Below are 13243 nucleotides of genomic sequence, written 5' to 3'. Positions count from 1 at the left end.
GCGGGATCGGGCAGTGTTTCGTTCTGCTGTGCATGGGGTCGCTATGAGTCGGAAACGACTGGACAGCACTGAACAACAACAACAACAACAACAACCTCTGATGAGGTCATTCTTTGGAGAGCGTTCATATGGGATCCAGATACAGTTTCATTTTTTTTTGCCCATTCAGAGTGGTCTGTCCACATACCTCTTCCCCACAGCTCCTTGTCACCAGTTTTCCAGTCATGTTTCTTCCAAGTCCCTGACCATTGAGCCAGACTACTGGCCACAGCCCTTGGATCAGTATACAGTCATGCATGTGGCCATTTCTCCTTCCAAGCAAAGTGAACTACCTGGTGCACTATTCAAAGTTCTGCCCATTTGAAGAATTTCCCTTCACTACTGTCCTTTGGGGACGACCCTGAAGGGGCAGTGCTGCCACTGTCCACTTTCCCGTTTCGCAGAACCATGTATAAACCAGGCCTGGTTTTTTCCTTCCCCGGGCAGCTGGCTGTAGCACACACATTATGAAGCTATAGGTGTGACTGGAAGAAAGAAACATCACGGGGAGTGAAGACCGTGGCCATTGGGCCACTTCCTCATGTAACTTGCTTGTCCTGTTCAAGCCCAATCTTGAATTTACCTCTTCTACTTGCTGATGGGAGCTCTGGTAGCATAGTGGCTAAAGGCAATTGACTGCTAACCAGGGGGCTGGCGGTTCAAATCCACCAGCAACTCCTCGGAAGGAAGATGGGGCAATCTACTTCCGTAGTGATACTGCCTCGGAAACCCAAGGAGGGGTCGCTATGAGTCACGTCCGACTCGACGGCACATAACATAACACATAACTTGCTGATGGAGTGCCACTGTGCGTGTCCAACTTTATGACTCTGTGGGTCAGACAGCACCTGACTCATGATGTCCATATGATAACTTAGTGGCCTGGGGTTAAGGGTTCAGTCTCTACTATGGCCCAGTATCACATCAAAAGCTGTTTCTCGGAAGGACAGTGGTTTTCTGCAGAGGATGGCAGGGTTTGTTTCAAAATCCTGAGTGTGTATACTGTGGCCCACCTGTAGGGGTCTGCCACAGGTTCCACACAGCATCTCTGCCACTGCCTCTTCAGGCACCACTGGCTCTCTGCGTCGTAAGGCCTCATCGGCACAGCAGCCCGCACAGCGGTCTAGACCTGTCCAGCGCCTCTGCTGATCCCAGGCCCCACTCAGAACTAGCAGCTTTGGGGTACTGCGTACAGGAGCCAGAGAGGACATCCGACCAAAGGATACGTTACTCCCGGATCCAGAGAGCTCCTTGGGTACTGAGCACCCTTCTTAGCTGTAGGAGGGGCCAGATGTCACACCTCTGCTTCACCCTGGAAGGGTTAGGTACACTTCCGGTTCTCCAGCCACTTCCTGAGCTTTATCTCCCCCTTCTGACCGGGAATGTCTTACCAGTGAGTTTAGTGGTGGCATCACTCAAGGACATTTCAAACTGAAGGCTCAGCGTGGGAGGAGAGAAGACAAATGTGTTCGGAATCTCCCACCGTCAGACGGGAGCCTTTCTCACAGCCCGTGATGGTTTTTCAGCAGATTTTCTTGATGTTCCTCTGTGTGCAATAACATAATCAGAAAACAATGAAACTTTTGTCTCTTCAAATACACATACTGCCCTGTCTTTTTCTTGCCTGACTGTGTGTTGGTAATCATGAGGACCATATCTTTGTCTTACCTTTAATGTCATAACTTTAATTGGATGACATGAATATTTTGCCACTCGGTGTAATGTAGACTATTGTTTTAAAGAAACTGTTAGGCTTTATGTATGTTCATCTGTTCCATTTTCTGAAAATTTTGTCATGAACACTTTTATAATTACTGAATTGCAGAACATAATTTTTGATAACCATGAAGATAATCACATGATTTTTCTCCTTGGCCTCACTGCTATTGTGAATTACAGACTTTATGATATTGAACAATTCCAAATGAAGTAAAAATTTATATATTAAAAATTGTAAATAAAGATATCAAATTCAGCAATTAGTATGTATTAATTGCTGAATTTGATATCTTTATTCACAATTTTCCTTCTGTTTCCATTGGTAAATTGGCTTATGTTTTGTAGGTTTTTAATAGCATCTTTGTCAATTTCATTATCAGTGGCATAGCTTGGAATGTAAAATAACTTTTGGAAAATTTTTCTTTTCTGAATTTGAATTGTTTAAACTGTATAGGGAGTTATTCAAAGATTTTAAAGAATTTTCTATTTGAAACTGAGCCTGTTGTCTTCTATGGGGACAATTTTTGAAATTTTTTCAATTCTCTATGTAATTCTGGTTCTACTGAGATTTTATTTCTTCTAAACTCATGTTATTTTAGAAAACTGTCCATTTCCATCCAAATTTTTGCAATTATTGACATCAGTTTATGCCAGAATATTGATGAAGCTGCTAGCTGGCCCCTGGGCACTTGGGATGCTGGTTCTACTCTTAACACTTAACCTTTAATAATGCAGCAGGTCATTATTTAGTAACTCAAGATCTCCTGAGTTTGCCAAATAGTTGGATGATTCTTCTGTATTTTCCAACAGCCCAGTCCCATGACTATCTTCCTCCCTTCCCACTGCCCATCCTTCCTCATATATTTGTTGAGAGCTTTTAGGTTGTGGAGATAAGAGATGGCAAACTTTACTGTAAAGGCTCAGATGAAAAAACCATGTGCTTCATGGACCATCCTGTGGCAGCTCCGAACTCTGCTGTTACAGTGTGAAAGCAGCTGTGAGCAGCACACAAAGGAAGGAGCCTGGCTTTGTCCCCATACAGCTTTATTTATAGAAGCTAGCATGATTTAGCCATGGGTTATAAGGGCTGTATCCTGACAGTCTCTTTATTCATTTTCTTAAGACAGCTTCCCAACTAACCAAAGCTTAGCTCTTTGAATCCTCATATGTAACTTATTCATGGAGATATGTAATGTCTATATTTATAAATTAATTTACTTATAATACTTACATGTATTTAAACATATATTTATAAGTAGAAATGGTTTTATATTTGTTTCTACATATATAAGAATGTGGGAGCTCTGGTAGCATAGTGGCTAAGGCACTTGACTGCTCACCAGAAGGCTGGCGGTTCAAACCCACCAGCCACTCCTCGGAAGGAAGGTTGGGCAATCCTACTTCCATAGTGATACTGCCTCGGAAACCCAAGGAGGGGTCGCTATGAGTTGGGGCCGACTCAACGGCAAATAACAACAACAACAAATATAAGAATGTATGAAATATACCTATATGCTATCTTTTATACTTATTAAAAAGTTAAATGCATCTCCATCAAGTGGACCCCGCCTCACGGTGGCCCCAAGGGTGACAGCAGAGCTGCCCCATGGGGCTTTCTGGCTGTGGTCTTTAGGGAAGCAGACCGCCGGGCCTTGGCCTGCAGCACAGCTGGCTGGGTTGGGCTCGCCAGCCTTTTCAGGATCGTCATCCGGGGTAAATCATTGATGCCACCCGGGAGGCTTTTATACTCACACATACCTAGCAAAAACCAAACCAAACTCACTGCTGTTGAGTCGGATCCAACTCATAGTGACCCCTCCTTGGGTTTCCTAGGTGGTATCACTATGGAAGTAGATTGCCCAGTCTTCCTTCCGAGGAGCGGCTGGTGGGTTTGAACTGCCAGCTTCTGGTTAGCAGTCACGTGCCTTAGGCACTACACCACCAGAACTCCCTCCATGTACTTATAGATTTATTTATCTGTAATGATAACTCCCCACTCAATTAGAGCACTCACCCACTGCTGTGGAGTAGATTCTAACTCATAGTGACCCCATAGGGTTTCCAAGGCTGCCTTTACAGAAGCAGACTGCCTCATCTTTCTCCCACAGAGCAGCTCTTGGGTTCGAACCGCCAGCCTTTTGGTTAGTAGCCCAATACCTTAACCACAGTGCCACCAGAGCTCCTTAATTAGGCTACAGAGTAGCTGAAATGAACATTCATTTCATGATAAATTTTATGGGCAAATTCTTTGTCTCATCAACTGATTCCTGTTTTATTGTTTGCTTTTAGATATATGCAAAGAATCTGGTGAATGCAGACCGATGTGCCCTTTTCCAGGTAGACCATAAGAACAAGGAGCTGTATTCAGACCTTTTTGATATCGGAGAGGAAAAGGAGGGAAAGCCTGTCTTCAAGAAGACCAAAGAGATAAGGTACAGACAGGAGGCGAGGCCGCGGGCGTGCTCCTCACCCCCAGCAGGTGTCGGGTTACCCTGGTCTCTGTGCCCGGGCACAGGACGCTGACAACGCTTGTCACACTGTGGTATCATCCCCACCAGGACTCGCCTCCCGAAGCTAGCGCTTCTGGGAATGACACTGCCGTGCCAGCCAAACCGCGCCCAGGAAGCTTTAGCGGCACTCCTGGAAACGCCCTCTTCCGGAGGCGGGCCTTTTGGAAATCATGTTGGAAAAACTTGCTAGTGTTCCCAGGTAGGTAAAGGTGAGCTCCGTCTGGAGTCGGCAGGAAGATGTGCAGCGGCCTACTCGACCAGTCTCGCCACCTCCCGTCCCACCTGCCGGGCGGCCTCAGAGACCAGACCCCGTGGAAGTAGATCCAGTTTGTCGGATGAGCTGCCCGCGCCGTGGGGTGACCGACCAGGTGGCACACCCTCCTCACGTCCGGACCCTGACGGCGGCTTCGTCCCCCAAGGGGCAGCTGTTGGCACTCACCTGAAAATGGAGCCCGTTTCGTTGGCGGAGGCGCAGGGGTCAGTGGTGGCCCAGCGCGAAGACCTGCAGGGAGCGCAGTCACACAGCTCTGAGGAGTCAGGCTTAAGGCTCGGCGCACAACTTGCACGATGGCCTCCGTCGTTGCTGCTCGCCCACACAGGGCTGGGGTGTTACGGCTTTCCGGCGGACGCTCTGTCTTCCGGGAGCAGTGCCGCTTGTCTGGGCCGCCACTAGCCGAAGCTGCCGTGGCCACTAACGAGTGTGCGATGACTAACGGAGCGGCTTCCCTGGTGTCTGCCCCTTTGCACCTCAGTTCTGAGTGTTGGGGTGCCTGATGGCGTCGGTCGTCTTTACTCACGTAACCCTGACCTTATTGCCCAAACAGGTCTGCTGCTTTTCTTTTCCTTCTTCTTACATTTGTTTTATCCGTATTTCTTTGTTTTAGATCTCAGTACATTGCTTTGAATGTAATCGCTTAAAGTCATTTCTCTTGGTGCAGGTCATTCTGTAGTGACCTAAGTGTAAGATGATCAAGTCTTGTTTGTGAGCTTGGGGCACAGCACTCAGGAGGTTGTGCTTAGCTGTAGGTGGCTCTCAGTTGGCCGATTCAAGGCACCACTTACACGGGCACGATTCCCAGTGCCCAGCGTTAGGTGACCGTGGAGAACAAACCAGAGAATCTGAGTAAAAGCAGGTGGCGAACCATTCTCAGTCCAAGCACAGCAGGAGTCAGTCTGGAGGAGCTCTGGGCTCGGCTCTGGGCACGGGCGGCTGAGTCATCGCGCTTGTGTTGTTCAGAGCCCACGAGAAGTAGCCGGATGCTAGCTAGCCTTGAGTTTCACGGAAGGTCTGCTTTGCTTTTTGGTGTTCAAGGAGCACTTACCTCCTTCGGTGTCAATTCTCTGTTGAATTTTCATGATAACCCTTTAGGGGCTGAAGATCTATGTCAACGATAATTCTTTACTGTCATGTTGAAAATGTAGCGTCATCAAAGTTATTTCTTAACTCTTGAAAATTGACCACTTCCTTAACTAACCTTGAAAATGAATGCATGCATGGTGATAATATTGTAATGGAATATATTTATGAATATGACACTATTTTTATAATGGGAGCTCTGGTAGCATAGTGCCTAACGCATTTGACTGCTAACCAGAAGGCAGGCAGTTCAAACCCACCAGCCACTCCTCAGAAGGAAGGTTGGGCAATATACTTCTGTAGTATACCACCTTGGAACCCCAAGGAGAGATTGCTGTGAGTCAGGTCCAACTCGACGGCAGTGAGTTTGGTTTGGGTTTTGTTTAGTTTTCTAACAAAGAAATACTGATATTCATTATCTGAACAGATAATTAAAAGTGATAATTGTTATATTTTGATTGTTTTTAAATTTAAAAAATTAGTGAAGTAAAAATGCTAGATGTTTTATATGATACTATTTCTTTGAGCACTGTGAGATATCTCAAGTCTAGCCATGGTGGACATGTTACAGCTATTATTGGGCCACTAATGTGTTACATGGATCTTGGCAAGTTGCTGCTCATTACAGACCTCAGCTCGTAGCTCAGTGAGCATTAATAAGAATGTTGATGTTGAAGCATTTTGTGTATTATAAGGTACTCGGTGAATACTCAGTGCAGGCCAGCACTAGCTAATGTTCAACTGCAGTGTGTCACCCAGTGTACTTTAATGTATTGGGAATTTTATCTTGGAACAAGATCCTAAAGTGTTGGCCTTACACTAATTTTCTCCTTTACTTCTACATATTTTACAATAATAAGATGATTGAGAATTTGTAAATGTAAGTCCATATAAGCATTTAAAGTAAAATGATGCTTTTCACTGGATACTTGGTAGCAGGGCCGTATTTCAGAATCGTTGTCCAGCGTCTGTCTTTAACTCGTGTGCTCCTCTTCTTTATGTTTCTGCAGATTTTCCATCGAGAAAGGGATCGCTGGTCAGGTAGCAAGGACGGGGGAAGTCCTCAACATCCCAGATGCCTACGCAGACCCACGCTTTAACCGGTAAGAGACAGGTGCCAGTCAGACCCCTGTCTCTCCTGCAGTGTCTCGCTCAGGGGGAGCTCCTCTGTGGAGCCCCATCCTGCGCCACACCATCTCGGTTCCTCCTGTCCTCATGCTCTGAACCCCGCCTATCAGCAGCAGCCTGTACCTTCAGATATTTGTAAAGGATGGATCCAAGCCATACATGTAGGATGAGAGCCACCTGTAGGTGTGCACAGTGTTAATGAGAATGGCTAGCAGGAAGTTTTAATTTAGTGCCATCTTTCCCACCAGTAAGGACCTCTGGTGGCATAGTGGTTAAAGCACTCAATTGTTAATCAAAAGGTCAGGAGTTCAAATGCACTAGCCACTCTAAGGGAGAAAGATGAGCCAGTCTGCTTCTGTAAAGATTGAAGTCAGTCAAATAAATGATTACACCCTCGGAAATCCTATGGGGCAGTTCTACTGTGTCCTCTAGGGGTGCTGTGAGTTGGAATCAACTTGATGGCACTGGGTTTGGTTTGAGCTTTGCTTCCGTAAAGATTACCACCTTAGAAACCCTATGGGGCAGTTGTGCTCTGTTCTCTAGGAACATTGTGAGTCAGAATCAGCTCTACAGCAGTGAGTTTATATAAAACTTCAGATAAAAATTTGCAGATCTGACCATGAAGAAACTTAAAACACAAGCAACAGATGGGGAGAAGATATTTGCCAAACGTATATATATATGCCAGAAAACGGTTTCCAGGATGTATAACAACTCTTCGAACATACATCCCAGTTAAATAGAAAGAGCAAAACGGTTTAATAGACATTTTATAAGAGATGTATGAGTGGTCAGTAAACACGTGGAGAGATGTGGGAAAAACAAATTTAATCGATTACGAGGTCCTACTACACAACAGCCTGATTGGCTAAAATTTGAAAAGACAGACAGACATTAACAAGAGTTGGCAAGAATGTGCAGAAACTGGAATTCTCAGACTTCGCTGCTGGGAATGTAAAAAGGTCCAGCCACAAAGGGAGACAGTTTCCTAAAAAGTTACACAGACGCTTATGGTACAGCCAGTCGGTCAGTAAGTTCTGCTCCCAGATGTCCACCTGAGGAAAATGAAAACCCAGGTCCCCAGTGAAGACTCGGATGCAAATCTTCCAGGTAGCATTATTCCCAGTTATCAACAGTCGGCTGTTGGCAAATGGCAATGCCCATTAACTGGGGGTGAGTTCATAAAGTGTGATGCCTGCATACAGGGGAGCACAGCTCAGAGATGAAAGGACGGGTCCGCTGATCTTGCAGCGGTGTGGCTGAATCTCAGAGACACCACACGGAATGCAAGAAGCCAGGCCCCAAAGCTTGCCAACCATCCAGCCAACAGCCACTCATTTTGTTTGCTTCTGTGGAACCCTGTCCCGTTTTCAGAAAGCGTTTTCTCTCAACAAAGTCTCCAAAAATGTTATCTGTTAAGGACCAGGTAGTAACTATTTTTGGCTTTCAGGCCATACCAAGTCAGTCAGAAGGAGTCCACTCTGCCCAGTAGGGTGGCCACAAAGACGACCCGTACGCAGATGAGTGCGATTGTGACCAGTGAAACTATTTAGGAACAGGGGTCATCTGAATTGGACCAGGAGGTGTAATTGGCCATTCTCGATGGTCTGCTCGAAGCTGAGGAGCTCTGGTGGCCCTGTGGTTAAAGCACTGTGCTGCTAATCAAAAGGCTGGCAGTTTGAACCTACCACCCGCTCTGTGGGGGAAAGAAGAGGCAGTTGGCTTCTGTGAAGATTGCAGGCCTGGAAACCCTCTGGGGCAGTTTTTCTCTGTCTTCTAGTAGGGGTGTGAGTCTCAATTGACTCCATGGCAGTGGGTGTGGTTTAGGCTTGGCTTCCATGAAGATTGACAGCCTTGGACACCCTTTGGGGGTAGTTCCACTCTGTCCTCTAGGGCCTCTGTGAGTCGGAATCCACTCGATGGCAGTGGGTTCAGTTTTTTGGTTGATTTAAATTTTTAAGATGATAACTCCCATTAAAATTGCTTTAGCAAGTTACATTTCTTATAAATTACTGCTAAGTTCAAAGGAACATGTTATTTTAACAAATTCATTATATTTTCTCTTTGAATACACATTGTTTGTCTATGTTTCGTGATGCTGGATACTTGAAACGAAATGATAAGCTAAAAGGCTTCTAGAGATTTTTCCTTGAAAGCAGAGGGATAAGTTGACATATTTTTTAAGAGGTTTTAATAGAACACTTTCGGGTGTCGAATCGTCTCTGTATTTAGAAGCTAACACTTCCATATAGGTTGTTTGTAATAGAAACCTGTAAGATGTCCTGTTGGTGCAGTGGTTAAGTTCCAGCTGCTAACAAAAATGTTGGTAGTTTGAACCCACCAGCAGCTCTGTGGGAGAAGGACTTAGGGACCTGCCCCCGTGAGCATTACAGCCTTGAAAGCCACATGGGGCAGTTCTGCTCTGCCCTGGAGGGTTGCTCCAAATTGACCACGTTGTCAACTTGCGGTCCAAAGGTTCCTGCTGTTGTTAGGTGTCGGTGAGTCGATTCTGACTCATAAGGACCCCTGTACAAGAGAAGACAAGATGCTGCCTGGTCCTGGGCCGTCCTCTCGGTCTTGCTGTGCTTAAGCCTAGTGTGGCAGCCAGTGTGTCAGTCCATCTCACTGAGGGTCTTCCTCTTTGTCACTGACCCTGGACCTCACCAGGAATGAAGGCCTTCTCCAGGGCCCGGTCCTTCCGGACAACGTGTGCGGCGTAGGTGAGATGAGGTCGCATCATTCTCACTTCTGAGGAGCATCCCGACCGCACTTCCTCCAGGGCAGCCTTGTCCATTCTGCTGGCGGTCTGTGGTACATTTCATGTTCTTCCCCAGCACCACATTCAAAGACATCAGTTCTGTGGTCTTCTTTGTTCATTGTCCAACTTTTGCATGCATCTGAGGTGATTGAAAATACCATGGCTTGGGTCAGGTGCACTTTTGTCCTCAGAATGACATATTTGCTTCCTAACACTTTAAAGGAGGTCTTTTGCTGCAGATTTGCCTAGTGTAGTCCTTTGATTTCTTGAGTGCTGGTTCTAGGGGTGTTGATGGTGAATTCAAGTAAAATGAAATCCTTGACAATTTCAATCTTTTCCCTGTTTATCATGATTTTCAGATAGAAACATAAGTTACAAACCTGAGTAGTGATTTACAATAGAATCAAATGTGTAATATATTTTCCTCTGTCTGTTTGGTTTTGTCTGTTACCATTCCCACAGGGAAGTAGACTTGTACACGGGCTACACCACCCGGAATATCTTGTGTATGCCCATCGTGAGCCGAGGGAGTGTGATTGGGGTTGTCCAGATGGTGAACAAAATCAGTGGAAGTGCCTTCTCTAAAACGGATGAGAACAACTTCAAAATGTTTGCAGTCTTTTGTGCTTTGGCCTTACACTGTGCTAATGTAAGTAATACGTTTGTTGAAATAACTTTTTTACCTAGTTTTTATGGCTCTTAATGTAAAGTACTTAAAGTTTGTTTTGTTTTGTTTTTCATTTTTATTGTTTTTCTAAACCAAACACAGTGATTCTGGGTTGTACATACTCTAGGAAATGCCTAAAACTGCCTTGGAAGAAAAAAAAAAATCACTTAATGTTTTGCATTTATGTCAAAACATGAATGTGTTAAAAAGAAAAAAATGAGTTAATGTAAAGGTGTCTTGCTGAGGCAGCAGGAGTCTATTTCGGGAACGCCAGTCTGGTGAATAAGGAAGATGTCATCTAAAACCGTCGTGTTTGTCCTGTGCATGGCATTCGGGGTTTACACAAACAGATAGTGCTAACTCATGTTTCAACAGCAAGCAGCAGTTTTCTTCACAAGGAAAAGTGAGACTGCCACTTATCATAGTTGTCAGATATGTCGTACATGTTGGTTCACATAATCCTCACAACAGTCTTGCTCCATTTAATGAAGAAGAAAATGAGGCCCAGTTCATTTTGTAAAGTCTCATTTTACAATGACTAAGTCTGTAGTCTGTCTTTTCCATTGTTAAGTCCTAAATGAAGTGAACATTCAATAATCTATACACTCTGGTAATCATTTAATGGCAGTGTGTGAATTCTGGCATTGGGGAAAATTGTATTACCTTTGTTTGTATAAGGCTAACCTAGCATTACTGGGAGGCACCACCTTAACAATTTAGAGAAAATGCTTTTGGGAAATGGACCAAGTTCTGCGGGAGCAACCACACGGCTAATGGGAACTGGTGGGAAATGACTAGGAACAGGGGCGAGGATAAAGCCCAGGTGGCTGGGGATGAACACCTCCGTCCATGTTGTTTAAGGAGGGGGCCATCACGCTGCCCTCTTGTGGGGACATCTTCTGTTACCTAGCTCATCACGTTAGTACAGTTGGCAGTCCCTTTTTTGCTTCAGATATTTTTTGTGTCTATATCTTGGGAGCTCTGGTAGCATAGGGCCTAAGGCACTTGACTGCTAACCAGGAGGCTGGCGGTTCAAACCCACCAGCCACTCCTTGGAAGGAAGGTAGGCAATCTACTTCTACAGTGATACCATCTTGGAAACCCAAGGAGGGGTCGCTATGAGTCGGGTCTGACTCGATGACAGATAACAGCATCTCTCTCATAAATAAACATTGACAGCTTAGATTTTCTTACTGAGTTTGAAACTGACAGTTTCTGGTCATTGGAATTTGAATATTGACTATTTCATCATTTTTAAATGAATCCATGAGAATCTGAGTACTCTGGCTATTCCCTACCCATTGCTCATGGTTAAAGCACACAACTGCTGACCAGAAGGCCAGCCTGTTTGCAGCCCCAGCCACGGACTGGTTGGTGTGTTCGAGCCGCCTGTGGAGTTCCACCCTTTCTGCCTGTGTGTCCTCCCACTGTGAACCATTTCCCACGTGACGTGGCTGAATGCAGAGCTGGGGAGAGTGTGTATGAATAGATCCTCCTGTGGGGACAGCACTCCGTTCTCCCCAAGAATAGGAGGCCCGCATCCTGATTTTCTGTAAACTCAAACATGAAAGAGGCCAGAGGGTGGCAGGAAAGGGCTGGTATGGATCAAGGAGGAGGAAATGGGAGTGGCAGCAGGGAGAGCTCACAGTCACTTGCCACTGTCTGTCCCTAGTTTTTTCTGTGTGTTACCCCTTGAATCAGGTACCACTGTCTGTCCCAAATCTTTACTCTATGTTACCCCTTGGGTCAGGTCTGTCCCAAGTCTTTTCTGTGTTTTACCCCTTGAGTCAGGTAATGCACTACTGAACGCTGAGGAGCCTGAAGTTACAAGGATTAGGTAATGTTACAAAGATGTACAGTTAGTGAATGGTGCACAGGAAATGCAGCCTAGGTGGGTGGTTCCAGGGTCTGGTTTCCTAACAATCACCTAACCCTAAACGGATTTCAAGCAGCTCTGGTGGCGCAGTAGTTAAAGCATTCAGCTGCTAACCAAAAGATCAGTGATGTGCTGGTGGTGTAGTGCCTAAGGCATTTGACTGCTAACCAGAAGGTTTGTGGTTCAAACCCATGAGCCACTTGGTGAAAGGAAGACTGGGCAGTCTACTTTTGTAAAGATTTACCGCCTCAGAATCCCAAAGGGGGTCATTGTGAGTTGGAATCGACTTGTTGACAGTGAGTTTGGATTTTGTTTTTTCTTTTGGTAGTTGTTCTGTGGGAGAAAGGTGAGGCAGTCTGCTGCCATAAAAGTCAACATGTACTGATTATTACTGATGATTGGAATGTGAAAGTTGAAAACAAGAATCATCAGTAGGTGGAAAATATGTCCTTGGTGATAGAAACGATGCCAAAGATAGCATGATAGAATTTTGCAAGACCAACAACTTATTCATTGCAAATACCTTCTTTCAACAACATAAACAGCAGCTATACACATGGACCTTGTTAGATGGAATACCCAAGAATCAGATCAACTACATCTGTGGAAATAAGCTATGGAGAATCTCAATATCTTCAGCCAAAACAAGGCCAGGAGCTGCCTGTGGAATAGACGATCCATTGCTTATATGCAAGTTCAAGTTTAAGCTAAAGAAAATTAAAACAAACCCATGAGAGCCAAAATATAGCCATCATTATGTCCCACCTGAATTTAGAGACCATATGACCAATAGATTTGACACATTGAACACAAATGACTGGCGATCAGATGAGTTGTAGGATGACATCAAGAACATCATACATGAAGAAAGCAAATGGTCATTAAAAGACAGAAAAGGAAGAAAAGACCAAAATGGGTGTCAGAAGAAACTCCTAAACTTGCTCTTGAATGGAGAGTAGCTAAAGTAAATGCAAGAAATGCTAAAAGAGCTGAGCAGATTTCCAAGGCAGCTCGAGAAGACAAAGTGTAAAGCATTAGAATGAAATGTACAAAGACTTGGACCAAAAGGGAAGAATGCCCTTGGCAATTCTCAGGCTGAAAGAAGTGAAGAAAAAAATTCAAGCCTCAAGTTGCAATATTGAAGGATTTTATGGGCAAAATACTGAATGATATAGAAAGCATCAAGAGA

The 13243-nt window shown here is 44.9% G+C and overlaps 1 protein-coding gene across 1 annotated transcript in view; it reads left to right on the top strand.

Annotated features, from left to right (window-relative positions):
- Nucleotides 1–13243, top strand: part of PDE10A (phosphodiesterase 10A) — a 153053-nt gene that overhangs the window by 49451 nt on the left and 90359 nt on the right. The window contains exons 9-11 of the mRNA XM_007955635.2: nt 4048–4190; nt 6636–6728; nt 9974–10160. Coding sequence (XP_007953826.2) covers nt 4048–4190; nt 6636–6728; nt 9974–10160 — 423 coding nt within the window. The remainder of the gene's footprint in view (nt 1–4047; nt 4191–6635; nt 6729–9973; nt 10161–13243) is intronic.

This window comes from Orycteropus afer, unplaced genomic scaffold (assembly GCF_000298275.1).
Source record: "Orycteropus afer afer isolate SDZICR_OR568_19922 unplaced genomic scaffold, OryAfe1.0 scaffold00522, whole genome shotgun sequence".
In the NCBI taxonomy this organism is placed as follows: domain Eukaryota; kingdom Metazoa; phylum Chordata; class Mammalia; order Tubulidentata; family Orycteropodidae; genus Orycteropus; species Orycteropus afer.
The sequence above is the reverse complement of the archived record's forward strand: the minus strand, read 5'-3'. Positions and strand labels throughout refer to the sequence as shown.